At 42.4% G+C, this 19,626-nt stretch overlaps 4 protein-coding genes across 5 annotated transcripts in view; 1 reads left to right on the top strand and 3 right to left on the bottom strand.

Annotated features, from left to right (window-relative positions):
* Positions 1-4,887: 4,887 nt before the first annotated feature.
* On the bottom strand, positions 4,888-9,442 carry LOC132955050 (UDP-glucuronosyltransferase 2B31-like). Its single transcript, XM_061027677.1, has 2 exons — positions 9,298-9,442; positions 4,888-7,416 (listed from the first exon to the last, which is right to left on the bottom strand). The coding sequence occupies exon 2, from the start codon at positions 7,405-7,407 to the stop codon at positions 5,803-5,805; it is 1,605 nt and encodes a 534-aa protein (XP_060883660.1). The 5' UTR covers positions 7,408-7,416; positions 9,298-9,442; the 3' UTR covers positions 4,888-5,802.
* Positions 9,443-11,187: 1,745 nt separating this feature from the next.
* LOC132955051 (endonuclease domain-containing 1 protein-like) lies at positions 11,188-15,345 on the top strand. Its single transcript, XM_061027678.1, has 2 exons — positions 11,188-11,553; positions 13,375-15,345. The coding sequence occupies exons 1-2, from the start codon at positions 11,236-11,238 to the stop codon at positions 13,993-13,995; spliced, it is 939 nt and encodes a 312-aa protein (XP_060883661.1). The 5' UTR covers positions 11,188-11,235; the 3' UTR covers positions 13,996-15,345.
* Positions 15,346-15,719: 374 nt separating this feature from the next.
* Positions 15,720-16,861, bottom strand: LOC132955052 (DELTA-actitoxin-Afr1a-like). Its single transcript, XM_061027679.1, has 3 exons — positions 16,721-16,861; positions 16,470-16,612; positions 15,720-16,272 (listed from the first exon to the last, which is right to left on the bottom strand). Exons 2-3 carry the CDS (start codon positions 16,571-16,573, stop codon positions 15,819-15,821), a joined length of 558 nt encoding a protein of 185 aa, XP_060883662.1. The 5' UTR covers positions 16,574-16,612; positions 16,721-16,861; the 3' UTR covers positions 15,720-15,818.
* A 2,699-nt stretch (positions 16,862-19,560) lies between these two features.
* LOC132955164 (DELTA-thalatoxin-Avl1a-like) overlaps positions 19,561-19,626 on the bottom strand; it is a 3,032-nt gene continuing 2,966 nt past the window's right edge. For both annotated transcript variants that reach the window (XM_061027917.1, XM_061027916.1), the window contains exon 3: positions 19,561-19,626. This exon is cut by the window's right edge and continues 464 nt beyond it. The gene's annotated coding sequence lies outside the window, so the exon portion shown is untranslated.

Raw genomic sequence — 19,626 nt, 5'->3', positions numbered from 1 at the left:
ATGAAGTGAAACACAGCCGGTATACTGCTAGGTGCTTTAATCTACAACAAGCTGCCTTAGTTTTTAACATGGTCGTGTGTTTTTTAATGAATTAAGAGAAGTAAAAAACACTATTTTGAATTGATTTAAAATTACGAGTTATACAGCAATCAACAAAAACTCAAGATTGTGCTTAAGTGTCGGATATGAGATTTTTTTAGGGCCGATACTGATATATTTATAGGAGAAAAAATAATCTGATACCGATACATTCTTAGATCTCTGTTCGATCTTTAGGGATAGATAGTTTCAGTTACACATTTTTATTGCGTTAGTTATCAAACAGCTTGTGATGGAGTGATGCTGCTTGTTGTAATCCTTATAGCACGATCATTCTGTGCAGGTAAAATGGTCGGTCATCATTTGCTCCCCCGGATTAATCATCACACCTCTGGATCGAACTCAGTGACTTCAGCCAAGCAGGAGCAGGACATGTGTGAGTGAATGTTACAATACGAGGTTTATAACACATTAAATAGCTGCTAGGATAGATTATCTACATCTACTGCTGCACCATAAAGTGCTCATAAAAATGATCATTAAGGAAACATGTTGAAGTGCTGGCTTCTCTGACAACAATGCAGCAGCCAGTATGTCCTCCTTCTAACTTTAGATTCTGCTCCTGAATGCTCTGGATTTGTTTGGACCAGAGTAGGTAGGCGCTTTTAAGGCGACCCCCATACACGGCCGTTTTGGACACCCCTCAGTTTGCCAGATATGAGAGCAGTTATCAGGTCAACAGGTGTTGCAGCGATGGAAGCGGGTCAAGAGAACTGGTTCAGATAGAAGTGATTGTACCCGACCTAAAAAGCCTCTGCATGTTTCTAATAAGCTCCACGAGCAGAAACGTGCTCAAACTAGGATCAATATTGGAGATGCTTTTGAAAAATGGAGAGAGGTTAGAACACAGAAAGGTTTACAGACCCATGCAGAGCTGGATAAACACTGAAGCTTCAGAGTCCACCACATGGTGACCTGTGTGAGCATCCACTCTAGAGAGGAGGGGGGGGGGGAGACAGCTCTCTACAATGTTTAGAATTTAGACTGCAGTACCCTTTTTAAACACTAGGTGTCAGAGTTACACACTGCTCCTTTAAATCAGATTAAAATTCTCTTGTTTAAATAAACACATTTTTGACATTTTATTGGATTAAGAGATGCTTTGAATTTCTTCTGCTAAAGGATAACCCACACATATTAATTCATCAGTATTACAATATGTCACATAATGATTGTTTGTTGTGTGTGTTCCTTTTTTTTTTTTAGCTGCAACTTGTTTCTGCACGGGGAAAAAAGCGTCCTGTCCCCTGTTCTGTCGGACGGCCACGCTCTCAACACTCTGCCTGTCTCTGTTTGTGACCTGCGTCGCACTTTCTGTTTTGTGTAAGTATACAGTAAATTACTGACAGAAGCTCAACATGGCTGTGTTGTTGAAAGGAAAGTCCCCTTTGAGCAATTTCTTAATTTTGGGGTTTTAAGCCTCTGAGGCAGGGGCAGTTTGGATAGATCTGGAAACCAGGGAGAGAGAGAGAGAGAGAGAGAGAGAGAGAGAGAGAGAGAGAGAAAGAGTGAGAGAGTGGGGAATGACACGCTGGGAAAAGATCTGCAGGTTCGACCTGTTTGAGGAAGGCCGTCGTACACGGGCACATCTTAACCACTAGATGATCAGCGCCCCTTCTTTGAACATTTTAACACAGTGTTTGGAATACAAAGGAGAAATCCTGCATCTAATCCCATCTCCCCCTGTCCCATTTTCTTTAAGGTCTTTACCTGCTCTTTTGTAAAGCATCTCGAGATAATAATGATAATAATAATATAATAATAATAATAATAATCTTTATTTATAGAGCACTTTTCAAAAACTAGTTACCCAAATAATAAAAACAGGCAAGTCAAACAAGGCAAGATTAAGGAATAAAAATATAAAATCCTGTTTTAAATGAACTGTAAAATACATACAATTCTTTTAAAGGAATTCTAAAAAGTGAAAATAGTAACAATTTAAAATCAACAAAAAACAGGAAAGTGTGTCTTAAGAAGAAGGGACTTAAAAGAGATGACACTTATACAAAAAATGATTGACTGATTGAAAAGGAAAACAGAATCCAAACTCTGCAGCTTCACCTCTATGTAATGTTTCTTTTTGAAGTCCTCTGCTGGAGTTACACTCACAGACATGCTCCTGTTCTCATTTGTTCTTATTTCAGATAACGGGGAGTCAGACGGCAAGCCAGACCGGAAAAGCCTCCTCTTTGAGTACCAGAACATCAGCGAGAGTCACCACTCTCTCACTGAAGCCAACACTGAACTGAAAAAAGAAAAAGACGTTTTGAAGGAGCAGAACAAATTCCTCAACAGGACTTCACACAAACTTCTCTCCGTCAATCGAGCTCTGAGTTCTGAAAGAACCGAGTTAACCGAGAAGATTTCCAATTTGACTTCTGCAAATCTACAACTCACGCAAGAGCAGGAGCGACTGGTCCAGTTCACAGCGGAGCAGGAGGAGAAGGAGCTGAACATGTCTGAGACCATCAGTCGCCTGGACGCCTCCGTCAGCCAGAGCGAGGAGGAGAAACAGCGAGCGTCTGAGACGGTCGACCTCCTGAGGGACGAGCTGATTCAGGTGAAGGAGAAGAATCAGGAACTGGTGGAAATCAACAACGAGCTTCAAGGAGAGGTTAAAAATATGAGTGAGAGTTTAGCAGCTCTGGCGAGGGAGGACTGTGAGGAGCACAACGCACAGCTTCAGGAGAGAGTGACAGAGCTGCAGGAGCAGAAGCAGAACCTGAGCAGCGTGTTGATGGAGGAGAGGCGGGAAGCGGCCGAGCGAGAGGAGAGCGCGAGGAACGAGATGAATCGAACGGCGGCAATGCGGGAGGCCTACCACGCCCTGGACCTCTACTGCCCCGTGGTCAATCACAGGACTAAAGGTACAACTCTAAACCAGTCTTTCCAGGAAGTTTTTCACTGCCTTGAAACGTCTCTGCAAACTTGACCAATCACCTCATGTCCTCCAAAGGGTTTAAACATGATTCAGTTGCTTTCAACTTTAAATGGGAATTGTTGTTGCTCTATGACTTACTAAAGTGTTCTTTTTTTTAATCCACAGAACGAAATTGCAGAAGGTGCCCGGAGAGCTGGAGACTCTTTGAGAACAAGTGTTACTTCTTCTCCTCCCGCACGCTCACCTGGAGCTCCAGCAGAGCCTGGTGCCAGACGCAAGGGGGCGACCTGCTCGTCATCAACAGCGACCCTGAACAGGTTGGTGGGTTAAAACAGAAAGAAAACATGAAACTTACACCACGGTAAGGAGAAAAACGTTTCTATATGAATCATCTCTGTGTCTTTTTTAGATGTTTATCTTTGAGAGCAGCCGGGCTCTCCAGCAGAGCGGCTCCATGCTGTGGATCGGGATGACGGACGCAGAGGTGGAGGGGGAATGGAGCTGGGTGGACGGCAGCTCGGTTACTGCAAACAGACAGTAAGTCAAAGAACAAGGACAATATTAAGAAAAATAATAATGCATTAGACTTTTTTAAGTACTCAAAGATGCTTAACAAAGAACAACAACAAAACAGAAAAACAAAGAAATAATGTAGAAGGAGGATGAGAACAGGGTTTGTTAGTGGTTGTAGGCAATGTGATTTTTTAGGGGTTTCTTGAAGGTGAAGAATGGGGGGGGGGGGGGGGGGGGGGTCTGTGATGGTTTTTGGGAGTGAGTTCTAGAGGGTGGGAGCTGCAATGGAGAAGGCCCCTGCCCCCCCTCTGCAGGACCAATGGTTGGTCGCGACAGGTCATCAATATGTTTGTTTTTCCTACTGTCTTTATAAAAATTTGCACATTTTGTGTTGCTGCTTCGGTTCAAGGTTTGTGAGCCCTCTGGGGCCCCCTACTGGTCTGGGGCCCCGAGCAGTTGCCTGCCTTGCCTGTTGACAAGCAGCATCCTGTGTGACAACTTCTCTCTAACCTTCTCTAAATGTACATTTTCTTACTCGCGCCAACTGGAGCAACAAAACTGGATTGTAAAATGATTTAATCATTAAGCAAATTTAAGGAAATTTTCTTAATGGGGCGGCGGTAACTCAGTCTGTCAGGACTCAGGAACCGGAGGGTTTCCGTTTCAAGTCTGGAAGTTGGTCTGGTAGCTGGAGAGGTGCCAGCTCACTTCCTGAGCACTGCCGAGGTGAGGCGGCCTTGAGCAAGGCACCGAAGGACAAATGTGTCTCTTGCTTTAGTAACTCTGAATGAACATAAAGTAAGGATGATGTAACACACACCTGCTCCCTCTGTTTCCCTCCAGGTACTGGCTGAGCAGACCAGGGATCGGGACTGAGCCTGACGACTGGAGGCAGGAAGACCCTTTAGGAGAAGACTGCGGGCACATTGACACCAGTGAAAACGCGCTCACATCGTGGATGGATGGCTCCTGTAAGAAACCTTACGGATGGATCTGTGAAAAGGACGTGTAGGATGACCGGGAACATTTTTTCATATCTCATTTCATTTTGTAAATAAAGAAATATGAAGTTATTTTGAAGTTTTAGAGTCACCAGTTAACCTAATGAGCATGTCTTTGGACTGTGGGAGGAAGAGAGGAGAGAACCCACACATGCACGGGGAGAACATGCAGACTCCACAGAGAGGCTCCTGTCAGACGGGGATTCAAACCAGGAACCTCCTCGCTGTGAGGCTAACCACTGCAGCACCATGTAGCCCACAAACTATAGGTATTTGTCAGCTAATAATTCATCGATGGGACGTTTAAAATGTGTCATAGAACATGTTAATAGAGATCTTCAGTCAGATCATTGCTGTTTTTCTGGAAATAAACAATATCTGCCAAAAATGTGTCCTAAAGTATTTCTTTATTCATATAAAAAACAACTTTGTCGGACTACATTCTCATTACAGTACAAAACAATGGTGCAACATTTATTTAAACATGTTGATCTTCACATTAAAAAAAACAAGACATATAAATGTGTTTATTTTTCATCTTTTAAAATGTCATTAGGACATTTTAAAACTTTTAAAATAGTGCAAACTAAAATGCATGATTCGCTGTCACAGTGGTGGAACAGACAGACAGTTAAAAAAAAAAATCATAGTATTGACTAACTTTGATCATTTGGTGTATGTGTTAGTGTACAGTATATGTTGATTGTGTGTGAAATTTCTTCATAGTGCCAACCACATGGACCAACAAAAACAGTAAATTCAATAGCTGTTGAGATATTTAAGTCGGGAACATTAAAAGGAAGAATGTGCAACTTTTTGATCCAGTAGATGTCGCCCTTGAGCTCCAGCATGAAACCAAAACAAACTGCTGTTTGGCCACGCCTCCTCCACTGAAGCCTCCGCCCTCCTCCAGAGACACACCTCCAACCCCTCTCCCCTCACGATTGCACGAAGCAGTTTAGCGCAAGCGGATGACAAAATTGTCCTTGCCTTGAGCTGCATTGTTGTGTTAGCATGCTAATGTTAGCGCTCTTTAGTTAGCTCGTAGCTTCACATTTCATGTAAACTGACACAGAATGAGCGTGATCTAAAAACTCTTACTAACATCCAAATAATCAGTGAGTATGTTCTTCTTCTTCTTCTCTAGTTCTTGACTAAAACAGCTTTTATACACTCATCCTAACTAAACGGCCAACACTTCCCTGGAGCAAAGCTGCTACCACGGCTAAGAATATAAATCATGGACGGCTCTATACTATAAGATGGCATGTTGATTTGAAGTCTTTTGGCGTGCAGAGTCAGTAACTACTCCTGCTTTGGTTTTCTGCTCCTGCAGAGTCTGAGGCAAAGGAACCGTATCGTTCCCACCACAGCGGCTATAAAAATCAACAAGATTGCCACTAAAAAGCCCACGACATCCACAGAGTAGTAAGCGTACCAAGGCATCTTATAAGACTCAGTGCGTAAATGTGCAGCTCCTTTGTGCCTGATAACAAACTCGATCCAGTAAATGGCGGTTTCCAGAGGATGCATTGGCGTGTCCTGATGGAGAGAAGAGAGGCGTTTCATGTTATTTCTGTAAGACGGATTGTGAAGAACTTCTTGTATCGTTTCTAGAAAGTCCTGGCTTGTGAGTTTGGATGCATCCAGAGACTTGGCGGCTCCTCGTGCCTCTAATCTCAAAATGTTCTCGAACTGGTCGAACAGAAGCGGTATGCCTATGATTGGTACGCCGTGGTAGATGGCCTCGTAGACTCCATTGGTGCCACCATGGGCCACAAAGGCTCTGGCCTTTGGGTGACCCAAGAGATCATTCTGGGGCATCCACTTCACCAGCAGGGTGTTGTTGCCCAAAGTTTTTGGTGGTTCACCAACATGTCTCCATATGACCTTTTGAGGAATTTGGGCAAAAGCAGCGGCAATTTCAGAAGTGATTTCTATGGGTAGACCTTTTACCAGTGTGCCAAGAGACATGAGGATGAATCCGTGCTCTCCTGAACTTTGCACAAACTCCTCCAGCTCTGACGACAAAGCCTGAGAAGGCTTACACTGAAAGCCGCCGATGTAGGCGATGTTTGGCATGGTGGGTCTCGGGAATTCAAAGACAAAGTCCACCCTCATGAGCCACATGTCCGCGCCTTGGAGAAGGTGATAGAAGTTCACATCAGGACCAAAGTATCTGGCTGCCAGTCTATCATAGTGAGGGCATACTACAAATTTGTCAATGCATGTGTTGAGGAGATAGAACAACAAGTTCTGGACTCTTTCCGAAAAGGTCATGTCGGTAGGTGCGGCATATCCTGCAGTTGGAACATAGGATGTTGGAGATGGAGCCACCACAAAATGTCCCTCTCCACTGGTGATCCATCGCACATTAAAAACAGTTGGCAGCTTCAGTTCATGAGCCACAAGAACTCCAACAGGCAAACCTGGGTCAATAAGAACCATGTCAAACTGAGTGTCCCGAATACTCTGCAGTAGAGTCTTGTTCTCAAGTATTTCTACCCCCACCAGGCTGGCTTGTTTGTGGATATCTGACAGCGAACTCAACATTTCCCAGTAGAAGTTTATAAAGGCTATAGGCGATGCCCCCGCTTTCTTAATCTCCAGCATCTTGACCAGAAAGCTAACAAAGAAGTCCTCCTCCTCTATGACGATGGCGGCCGGTAGGGTGATGGTAATGGAGCGGTAATGTGGAGCGTTCTCTTTGACATACCAGCTGGTGGACGTGCGCACCACAGTGACCTCGTGGCCTCTTGTGTGGAGGTTCTGGATCAGCAGGTTCATGTTGACCCAGTGGCTGCCGTCAACCGGGAACACCAGAATCTTCCCGCCCTGAACGCTGGGACAAGTCAGGAGGGAAACGCTCAGAATTAGAAGCAAGGCTGGAACTCCTGGGATGCACCCCATGGTTACAGCCTGTGGAAAAGAAACACACAAACATGGATGACTTAAAATGATGCTGAAATAAACTGGTAATTAAAATAAAAAAAAGAACATGGACTAAAACACCACTACAGACACTTAGGCCGTGTGTCCACCTAGCATTTTTTCCGGCCAGAAAAGCGCTGGCTGTGCGCTCTGACGCTCTTGCATGAAGCGTTTGTAGGCTGCATGTTCTGTCCTGTCTCTATGGCAACAGTCTGTTGACAATGGCCGCTGTATGACCAACACTGCTCCGTTACTTTTTACTTTAATGGTTTTCATTTTAGATCGTTTTATTTCCCGATCCCAAAACTTCAGAGTATTTCATACATTTGGATAAGAGGGCCGGTGACGTCAACCACCTTTCTGAAAAGTTAAAAGCGATTTTCAATTGAGCGCTTGAAGCGGCCGCACAAAAAAGGCAGAGCTCTCGGAAAAAAGACGCTTTTTCAAAACACTAGGCCTAAGGCTGTACCTACATATTGTTAGGAACTTTTCTGATTTTACACGCTCACATCAGCATACTTTAAATAAAAAGCTATGTCAAGAAATATTCTGAGACAATATGAGAACAAATCAGCACAAAAGCAACAAGACAAACCAAATATAGAGTTTCCTAAATCTTCTGAACACCTTCAACTTTATCAAACATTTTCTCGTAGCCAACACAAAGATAAAGCAATAAAGTCAAGTTAATAATTTATTAAACTCAAACACAAAAGCTTATCTCTTTGTTTAGCTGCATGCAAAAGTTTTCAAATCTCCATATTGGATTTGATTTGAATACTAACAAAACTTTATATTGGATATATTTTGTGTTGCTAGCAGCATGACTGAGTGCAGGAATATTGACCACTGTTTGAATCTTTCTCTGGATGTTTGCAAAAAAAAAATATGTTTATAACTGTGTGACATTTTAATCTTCTCCTCACAAGGTCAAGCCTCAAAAGGTCTGAACCGGCTACAAACATTCATTTGTGCCAAAGTCAGTTAATACTCTGAATAACAGATAATATAGGATGTGCCCAGGGGCTGCGCAATATGCCAGTATGTTACTGCTGCAGGAAGGTGTTCTTATGTAAATGTGGAAATGTTTTGTATGATATCTATTCATGTATTTTATTTTTTAATTCTCTTTTAATTGCAGGACAGAGTCCAGGAAAAATGTCCCTTTGAAAACAATAAAATATAATTTATCTTATCAGACAGTGAATATTCATTTGGTTAACAAGCGGGTGGATCAAGTTTCTGAATGATTAGAAGCTCTGCAGAAGAGAGAGCAAAGCGAGGTTTCCTGCCATTGTTTGCATTACAATAAATACTATTCACTTCTCTTCATTCTCACTGCTGAAACTATCCAATAAGAAGCAAACAAAAGAGAAGCAAAATCAAAGTTCAGCTCTTGCTTTTTGCCATCCTTCAGAGCCTCGTTCTTATAACTATGACTTGTTTAGCTCATTTTCTTCATGGTTTATTCTGCAAACAGAGGGACGCAAACAAGTATCAAAAGTGACCAAAAAGTTTCCTTAACAGATCAAAGTCCAGAGAAATTAAATCACAGACTGAGCCTGGTGGTTTTATACTTTTTAAATCTCCTCATCTGTGTTCAGAAGGGACTCCCCCACAGACCCACAACACTCAGCAGAGTCTCTAATCATAACATGCCGGAGGAAACGTGCCCTGGAGTGTCAGATTTCCTCCCTGTGTGTCTGCTGTTAGGAGTTAAAAAAGGAGGAATCTAACATTATGCACTGCTGAATATGGATCAGCCACGATCAAGAGATTCCTGCACAAGTTAGTGTCAACAAATCAGAGTCTCTTCTTTCCCTACAAAGGCGTGCAGGCATTTCAGAAGTGAGGAGAGCTGCAACTTACCTTAAATCTCTGCGTCAGTGGAGAAATGTGAAGCCCAGCGCCTGAATGCACCAGAATTTAAACTGCAAACCTGATTACTGTGTTACATAAGGAAGTGTGGTTAGCAGGGGGAGGGGGCTCAACAAGTGGACTTTAGATGTATGCGTGTATTTTGAAAGGGGAGGAGAGAGAAACTGTTTTCCCACAGAGCCCGCCCCTGTCTCTGTGCTGCATTCACACTTAGAAAGGACCACACACACAAACACACACACATGCACACGCACACACACACACACACACACACACACACACACACACACACACACACACACACACACACACACACACATAGTGATGTAACACAATATTTTCCCAAAACATTTTTTTTGTGTAAATCATAGGGCCTGCTGTGGTCTGCACAATGAACTCATCCTGCAGAACTATTTTGTTTAGAAAAGGGAAGTTCCAAGACCCTGAGTACTTAAACATGTTTGATTCTTTGATTCAGTTTTTTTTATGAAGTTGAGTATTTGGTTGTTGTTGTTTCTTGTGGCAGTTTGGGACTTGCATTCATCCTGTGAACACAACAGCAAGACAATGATTGTTGATTATATTGTTTTTACCAGAATCCCACTGTGACATCACAAGGAGAGCACATTTGAAACAGAGCATTTTTCTCTGTGTTGTAAGACTTATGCAGACCACAAACAAACGACTGGATGGGTTTATTTCACATGTTGTGGGTCAGTAGACACTCAGGTTACCCACACACTGTAAAAGTTGATTTTTCATAATATGTCCCCTTTAAGCAGGAACAACACTTAGCGCACTCACACTAGGCAAAGTTGTCCCATACCTTGCTTAAGCACAATTATCCCCCCTCCCCGTTCCCCCGCTGGTCTGCACGGCCTGCACTCACACAGCCTGCTCCATAGTAGCGGCCAAACCTCTGGAGTCAGTCTTTCATAACCTGCATGATGAAGTCAGGAGGAAGCTGCCGAGAAGTACCAGGAGAAATAATGTAAACAAGCAGAGGGCGGTGTTGTGTATGATAGTGTTTGAAGCCCAGAATAAATAAGTGTGCCCTTTCCTCTGTTTTACAGCAGCACAGACACTGTTTCTCTTCCACTTCCCCATGTGTTCAGAGTAACGTCATACACCCCCCATGCAGCATGGAGTCCACTGAACGACTTCAAATTAAACCAGATATTTCAATAAGATTCCTTATTTCTTAGGGTGCACTCACACGAGGCAATCCATACTGTGCTCAAGCCAGTTTGACCCCCCAAAGTCCAGTTGGTCTGACCAGTGTGAGTGCTCAGTACTGTGCACTTCCTCTGCCATGGCACGGGAACACAATGTGGTTATGAAGTTTAATCCTCTAATCTACCAGGAAATGATCTTAATTCAGACTTGATTTGCAAAACTGATTTATATCTTATAGTCCCATGTAAAGTTAAATCAACCATGGGATGCATGCTTTAAGGTGTTTCTGCCTTTTATTGACAAGTTAGAATTTACAATTTGACCCGCTTTTTAAACACTGAGCTCATTTGGCTCCAAAGAACCAAAATGGTGAATGCAAGAATTCAAAACTTGAGGCTTTAAAAACAGTATAGTCCACAATCCAACGCTCGATTTAATCGACGACTGCGGTGAAATAAAGATACTTTTGCTTCTCAGGAGATCAATGTGTAACAACAAACTGATTTACATTATCAGAGCTAGTGAGGGGAAGGTTGTGTTTTATTGATTCTGAATTTAACTTTCTTTTAAGGAAGATTTAGAATCTGAAGTGAAACCTAAAGAAATGAAAAAGCCTTTTCAGCGGTTTCTTGTCTTTAAAAAAGACAGACAACTTCTGCTTTCACAAAGACGTCATGTGTCACTAGAAAGGGGAAGAGCTCTCGTTGATGAGTTCACTGCCTGTCACACAGAGAGTCTGCATGAAGCTGTGAGATGGCTGGATTTCACCAGCGACGGTCACATATCAAGATGTCTCGTTGCTGTGCCGTGGCTGTCCTCGTACTCGTCCTCGCTGGAGGATGGCGCCCTTGTGGAGCAGATGTTGGGGATTTTGCTCCATGCCTGCAGTTTTTCTACAAGTCCTGGCCTCCCAAAGGTCTGTCCGGGACCCCGATCTGCCAACATTATGAGAACCAGTACCGCTACGCCACGTTGTACAGTCGACCCCGCCGCTCCCCGTGGTTCTCTGGATATTTGTACGCCGTTCCAGCAGGAAAGAGACCCACTGCGTCGTGGAAGTTTGAGCCACAGGTCAGGATGTTTAAATAGTGTGATTCACGTCCTTCAAATGTTCAGAAGGACCATTTTATTTACGTTTTACCAACGAGTTTGACTTGTTCTCTAAGTTACAGCGTATAGTCACACAGTGTTTGACCTTCACAAAGTGCCGAAGCAGCAAATAATAAAATGCAGAAACGAGCCTCTGTTTATGGTCTTTCAACATGATATAAACATGGTGTGAAGAATCGTGTGCGGTTCATAATTTCAGTTCCTCTTGCAATAAAATGTTATGTGAGCAAACCCTAATGTTAGCTAGCTATAGGCAGGGCTGGCTCTAGCCTTTTTTAGCTTCCTAAGCAAGATGATGATTAGCCCGAGGGTCAACGTGTGTTTAAAAAATGAAGCCAATGCTTATTAAGTGTAAAAACTGCAGTTCCTAGAGTGTCCACTAGAGGCTGACTCCAAAAAACCCAGAGGTCACATACACACCCCATAGGAAAAAGGTCGTTTTGACAACGGAAATTAAAGCGATTTTTCAGACTTAAATATAATATAAATCAAGTATCTCCTCTGAAAATAACTCTGTGAGTCATGACTGTCTACAATGGGTGTAACACCCGAGTCCCACTGTCTGTGATGTTTTCAGAGTTTTCAGAGTCCTATCTTCAGTTTGTTTACATCGCCAAGACGGCCGGCTGACTCCTCCCCTCGTGTATAAAAGTTGTTTAATTGAGGGACTAGAGAAAAGAAGAATAACATACTGTACTCACTGCTTAACTGTGTTTCTAGATCACGCTCATTTCAGGTAAATTTACATGCAGTGTGAAGATACGAGCATAATAAAGATCGCTAGCATTAGCATGCTAACACAACAATGCAGCGCAAGTTCTTTTGGTTTCATGCTGGTGCTCAAGGGCGACATCTGCTGGATCAAAAAATCACATATAAAGCCTTTAAACATGTTTACAGCCTGGTACAAAAAACATTTTGATCTGATTAGTTAACGTCTTTGTCGGCACACTGTACATCGTGTGAATTGTTTTATAACTCACTTGTTTTGATTTTTATGAAGGAGAAGAGTTATGCATAATTAGGGGGTCGTGATGGATCTAACTGCAAGCTACTGTGTTGTAGCAGTTTGTCAGAAGGCTTAAGGCCTGCCCCATCTCCAGCATCTTGCATGTTGTTTGTTCAAAATATAACATGAATCAAACACCAGAGGAGGTTTGTGACCCTGTATAAACCAGCTCTCTCAGAACGCTCCGTTTTGGTGTGTGTGTCTCTTTAAATGTAATGACCCCTCCTGAGTTTTCCTGGTAGACATCACTCCTTTGTTACTTTAGGCCGGGGTTGGAGTCCATGGGTGGATAGAGAACTTCCAGAGCAGCCTTTCAGAGACCAATGAGTGACGTCACTCAGGCGTCGTCCATTTTTATTTACAGTCTTTGGTTTAGTCCCACAGGAAAGTCTGCAGAAAGCTCATTCACAGAAAGTGCGCAATTTGCCATTAAAAATTCAACAAATCAGAGCCCTCATGCACTACTCAATTACACAGCGGGACAGCGCTAAGCACTCACACACATCCTGAGATGATGGCAGAGAAAAATGGCCGCCATGTGGTAAATGGTCAATATTGAACATCAGCATGTTTGCAGGTTGTTTGTGTTTGTTAGCGTCCTGACTTTAGCCTATAACTAAGTCTTCTTTATGCTGAAGTTAAGAGATCTGTTATCATGGTTCTAGACTGTTTTGGGTTTCCACAGAACAAAAACAACTTATTTCATTGAATAAATCTTCCTTTATTAGAACAGTAGAAAACACGATCTCTTGTTTTCACCTTCCAATAAACAGTTAGCTTACCCCGGAGCTGATGGCAACATGATCCCGTTCCCTCCGGGCCCTCTGGACCAGAACGTGGTGGAAAGCCAGGCCGTGGAGCCGGACTACATTAACTCCACCTTCTCTCGAGGCCACCTGAACCCCAGCCTTCACCACCACAGCCGCGAGGACCGCTACGCCACGTTCACCCTCACTAACGTGGTCCCCCAGAAGGCCGGCTCCAACGACGGGCCCTGGGAACTCCTGGAGCAGAACGTCAACAACGCCCTGGAGGCCTACTGTCTCGGAGAAGCTTACATAGTCACCGGAATCATCCCGTACCAGAGCGACGACCGCTGGCTCAAGAATCATCGCGTGGCTTTGCCGGAGTACATGTGGTCGGCCTACTGCTGCTCGAGATTCAACAGCAGCCTCCCGGAGGAACTGAAGGACGCGTTCCCCACGTTTGCTGCCGTCGGACGAAACGACCGCAACAGCACCGAGGAGATCGTGCCTGTCGACCAAACTGCCAAAAAACAGTTCAGAGGATACGATGTGAGACGGATGCCACTGGAAACACTGGAGCTGTATCTGAAGGAGCGGTTCAATACTGTGGTCAACGTCTTTTATGAGCAGTGCTCCGGATCAAACTGATGCTGCAGATACAACAATAAAAATGGCGTTCATCTGTGAAGGTTATCCTTCAGAAACGTGTGTTTGCCTCAGAGATTCTTTTCTGTAATGATCCAAAATCCAATGAAAACATCCCATAGGAGGACTTCTCATTAGACGCCATGGCGATGCTACTTCAGGGTTGGTTCTCTATATGAACACTATGGTTTTCACAATCCCAGAATCTTAACAAAATCAAACGTTACTGATAATTGTTTCAGTACAACAGCTACAAAAATTTGAAGTCCAAGGCGACCATTATTGAGTAATTTCTTGCAACCAACAAATAAAAAGCAGCTCCTGCACACGGTCTAAATTGCACAAACACTGGAAAAGTTTCAGTACCGACATGTTGTCAATGTGTTTGTGCAAAGATTTGACTGGCTTTGTGTTTCTAGAGGCTCAAATGATTCACCATGAATGAAAGGATGGCAGATTTAAAGTGACAAAAAAAAGAAGATTTATTCCTCAAAAAAGTATTGCAGGTTACAAAATAAGCTCTTAGAAATATCACTCGTTTACTAAAAGAAAGCCTCTCGGATTTGACTGAAAACTAAAACCGTGTTGGTCAGAAAACTGTTGCTCCTCGTCTTCTCGTCTGAGTATTTATTCACCTGTACCCCACATGGCAATTTACACCAATTAGCTGCGCTTTACAACAGCAGGAACACTTTGCAGCAGCACTTATAAACACACAATGTTTCAATACGTGATAAATATAAAAAAATTAAATTAATTATGAAATTCAAAAGCAAAAACTCGTATTAATTATAAACATATAAATACAAAATTATACTAATGGGCAAATTATATTTTTATATTAACCTGTAGTCCTCTATGGCTCTAACAATTATTGCTCAGGGCCCCTGAAAATGATTATGGATGTAACATAGCGCTGTTTTAATAAAGTTCTGTTGCACATGAGATGAAAAGTCATGCTCCTTTTTTCCTGCTGCAGAAAACAACCTAACTCAAATCTTATCAAGTGAACTCATCTAATTATTCGTCAAAACTTTGACTACTTCTTTAGAGCATTGAAATCAGATACACTATATTATCTATTGGTATACCTCAATTCTAGACACTTCAGAAGTAACATTCACTTGCAACAAATGTTTTATTACAAGCAGTTCACGCCTTAGTTTTAAAATAGGGTCTTTATCTGGATGTGTCAGGTGACAGTAACTCATATTCAGAGTAATGAGATATCACTGTAAGATTCGAGTCTTTGCAGTGAACTGAGAGGTATGTAGCAATGTGTGAAAAATACTTCTTCTATGCAGTACCTTCTTTTGAACACCAGGTGGCGACCGTGTGCAATAAAAGTTGCTGTTTCAGTGTCAGCCTCTGTTTACTGCATGACGCCTGTTTAAGAGATCAACCAGAGAGTTTTGTCTTTTTTAAAAGTGTCTGTGCAAAGTGTCTGTGCAGGTTCTTAAGTTATCCAGGTCATGGGGAAATTGGAAGCCGGATCCAAACTTGTTCAGAAACAAAAGGAGCCGAGAGGTGAAGCGTCTTTAAGATCTTCAACCGAGCCCAGTCTGGCTGTTACAATTTCATCAGACATCACACCCAATTTGTGGTTTACAGGAGAAAAAAACATACAGGTTAACACCAGATGACTCATTGAGACCAACGCTAACTCACTCTACTCGTTGGACTCGACTACCCTGAGAGAGAACTTTTAAATGAACACCGACACAATGTATGTTTTCTATCAGACGTGATTTATTGCATGAACAGATGGTACAAGAGAAGAGTTGTGCATTTCCTAATTTGATTATTTTGCTGGTGAACGACCCGGCTCAGTAAGGGCCTTGACTCATCGGGGGATTGAACAGCTTGTCCCATATCTCTACCTTCATAATGGACCGGCCCAAAGGGGACATGGTTGCCATGAAGTCCAAGTCCCTGCCATTAAAGATGAGGCCGCAGCCCGAGGCCTCGGCCCGCAGAAAGTACACCTGCTCCTTGTTGTAGTACATCTCTTTGTACAGCTTCTCGTCGACGTCCCTGTCGGTGCTGTAGATCCCCAGGCCGAACCAGTTCTTGTACATGCCGTTGTCGTACGGCACGGAGAACATCACGACCAGTCTCTCCGTCACCCTGTTGCTGGACTTCTGCAGCAGGTCGTAGGTCAGGAGCCCCACGGCGCCGCTGGCTTTGGCGGAGGTCTTGGTGAAGTTGCACAACTCGGTTTTCATTGGGATGATGGTGGGTTGGGGGGGGACGTGGCAGTGGCCACTGTCCATGTAAATCCTTTTTAGAAAAAAGAGGGGAAAAAAAGGTTAAAACTGGATCACCATGGGGTCTTTGTTTTTTTTAGATATTGCCCTCGTATTAGGTAAGCTACACTCGTATTCTCACATGAATTTATCAATGAAAACAAAAGCAAAGTTTCACTCCGTCTCAGCATGTCTTCTGCTTCACATTTAGTCCTAACGTGTCGCACTCACTTGGGGTCGATGAGGCAGTAGTTGTTGGTGATGTTGGAGATCTCGATGGTGACATTTCTCCGGCTGTTGAGGTTAGCCGCCAAAGCTTCAGCTGATTCACTCATGTTGCCAGGAAGGTTTTTGCAAGAGAGCCCCGAGTGCTGCTGGTTGAGTAAGTGTAAAGTGGAGCAGCTTTAACGTATACTCTGATTTTTTTTAAAAAGGTGCCAGACGATAAAAGAAGCAGAGCATGAAATATAAAAGTGACTTACCTGTCAGAAATCAGAGGTGTGCTGCTCACTTCAGCAAAGCCAGATTTTGAAGCACTGGCTTCACTCTTTGGATCGTTCACGGTTGGAAATGTTTGCACGTTAATCCCCACCCAGTGCCGTCTCCACCCACAGAGCACACCCTTCTCACCTCTAACTTTCTATCCCACCTTAGCTTGAGGTATGAGGAACAGACGTATAAGACAAGGGTGTGACCAACAATCAACAATATTTTTTTTGCCAAGTAAGAAGCTGGTTTGTTCACTTCTGGTCTCCAAGCACTGAAGAACACAATGTGTGTTTATGCACCACACCTTCTGTCTCTGTCTCTGAGATGTTCTTTCAACTGTCCAACATACCTTTACATATCTGCTACATGTCTGCATCACTCAGGACCCTTCACCCCCCCTTCACCACTCGTTTTAGAGTACCACTGGCGAAAAAGAAACTCTTTTATTCCCACTGCAATACGTATTTAAACAAGGCTAAATAAGCAATTTTCTTGTTACTTTCATGTGTTTTTACCTATTTAGGGTACTTTTAGTTATTTATGACCTGATGCAGGGGTGTCCAAAGTGCGGCCCGAGGGCCATTTGCGGCCCTTGAGGGGATTTTTTGCGGCCCGTGACTTCAAATGAAGAATCAGAAGATTTTGAGGTCTTGATTAAGATCGGCACATTATCTTATTTTTCTTTTTCATGTTAACAAGGGCTGAACAATATTCCTAAAATAGAAAATGTTCAGTAACATGTATGTTGTTTTTTTAAATCTACAGCTTTTACTATTTTACTATTTTTTTTTTGTAAACTATGAAAAAAAACGTATGTAAAGTTTTTACAAACTAGCGGACTGTTGTTTAACCATTTAATGACCTGAGCTAAATGCAGAAAGCTTTTCCAAAAACATGAACCACCAGGCTTGATTCTGAGAATAAAACAAATAAAGTAGAACAAAGAAATCTAAATATTTGATTTATTTTATTAAAGGGTTTCTTTAGCGAGCCTTTTGATTCTGATCTACAAAGCCTTACTATTTTTAAAACTATATTTTAAAAAACAAAACCTGTGGCCCGCGAGCGATTCTAACACGACAATTTTGGCACGCAAGAAAAAAAGTTTGGACACCACTGAGCTAATGTGAGTGTTAGTGTGAATGGTTGTGTGTTTTCATGTTGAGCCTCAAGGTAATTTTCTGTCACAATGTGATAGACAATAAAGTTTTTTGAATCTTGAATCTTTGAATCATTCTCACACCCTGACCCCTCACTTGAGCTACTTCTTTAGGGGATGTTAAACTTTGAATTCATTTGAAGATTTAAGATGAAACAAAAGACAGCGCACACAAATAACTCAAATTATGTTGTTTTTTATTTTCATTACATGACAAGAATGATCGTTTATTCCACATCAGTGAACTGGTTTTGGTGTTAACATTTCATTACAGTGGGACTCATCTGCCCATCTTGTCGTACAGCTCCAGTTTGACTATGGCCCTGCCCTCGTCGTTCATGCAGGCCCTCACGTCCAGCATCTTCCCCTTGAACACGATCCCCGAGCCGTCCGCCTCGTAGCGCTCAAAGTTGTTTGCACGTTAATCCCCACCCAGTGCCGTCTCCACCCACAGAGCACACCCTTCTCACCTCTAACTTTCTATCCCACCTTAGCTTGAGGTATGAGGAACAGACGTATAAGACAAGGGTGTGACCAACAATCAACAATATTTTTTTTGCCAAGTAAGAAGCTGGTTTGTTCACTTCTGGTCTCCAAGCACTGAAGAACACAATGTGTGTTTATGCACCACACCTTCTGTCTCTGTCTCTGAGATGTTCTTTCAACTGTCCAACACACCTTTACATATCTGCTACATGTCTGCATCACTCAGGACCCTTCACCCCCCCTTCACCACTCGTTTTAGAGTACCACTGGCGAAAAAGAAACTCTTTTATTCCCACTGCAATACGTATTTAAACAAGGCTAAATAGGCAATTTTCTTTTTAAATGCTGTGCATGTGTTTTTACCTATTTAGGGTACTTTTAGTTATTTATGACCTGATGCAGGGGTGTCCAAAGTGCGGCCCGAGGGCCATTTGCGGCCCTTGAGGGGATTTTTTGCGGCCCGTGACTTCAAATGAAGAATCAGAAGATTTTGAGGTCTTGATTAAGATCGGCACATTATCTTATTTTTCTTTTTCATGTTAACAAGGGCTGAACAATATTCCTAAAATAGAAAATGTTCAGTAACATGTTGTTGTTGTTTTTTTAAATCTACAGCTTTTACTATTTTACTATTTTTTTTTGTAAACTATGAAAAAAAACGTATGTAAAGTTTTTACAAACTAGCGGACTGTTGTTTAACCATTTAATGACCTGAGCTAAATGCAGAAAGCTTTTCCAAAAACATGAACCACCAGGCTTGATTCTGAGAATAAAACAAATAAAGTAGAACGAAGAAATCTAAATATTTGATTTATTTTATTAAAGGGTTTCTTTAGCGAGCCTTTTGATTCTGATCTACAAAGCCTTACTATTTTTAAAACTATATTTTAAAAAACAAAACCTGTGGCCCGCGAGCGATTCTAACACGACAATTTTGGCACGCAAGAAAAAAAGTTTGGACACCACTGAGCTAATGTGAGTGTTAGTGTGAATGGTTGTGTGTTTTCATGTTGAGCCTCAAGGTAATTTTCTGTCACAATGTGATAGACAATAAAGTTTTTTGAATCTTGAATCTTTGAATCATTCTCACACCCTGACCCCTCACTTGAGCTACTTCTTTAGGGGATGTTAAACTTTGAATTCATTTGAAGATTTAAGATGAAACAAAAGACAGCGCACACAAATAACTCAAATTATGTTGTTTTTTATTTTCATTACATGACAAGAATGATCGTTTATTCCACATCAGTGAAC

This window comes from Labrus mixtus, chromosome 21 (assembly GCF_963584025.1).
Source record: "Labrus mixtus chromosome 21, fLabMix1.1, whole genome shotgun sequence".
NCBI lineage: Eukaryota > Metazoa > Chordata > Actinopteri > Labriformes > Labridae > Labrus > Labrus mixtus.
The sequence above is the reverse complement of the archived record's forward strand: the minus strand, read 5'-3'. Positions and strand labels throughout refer to the sequence as shown.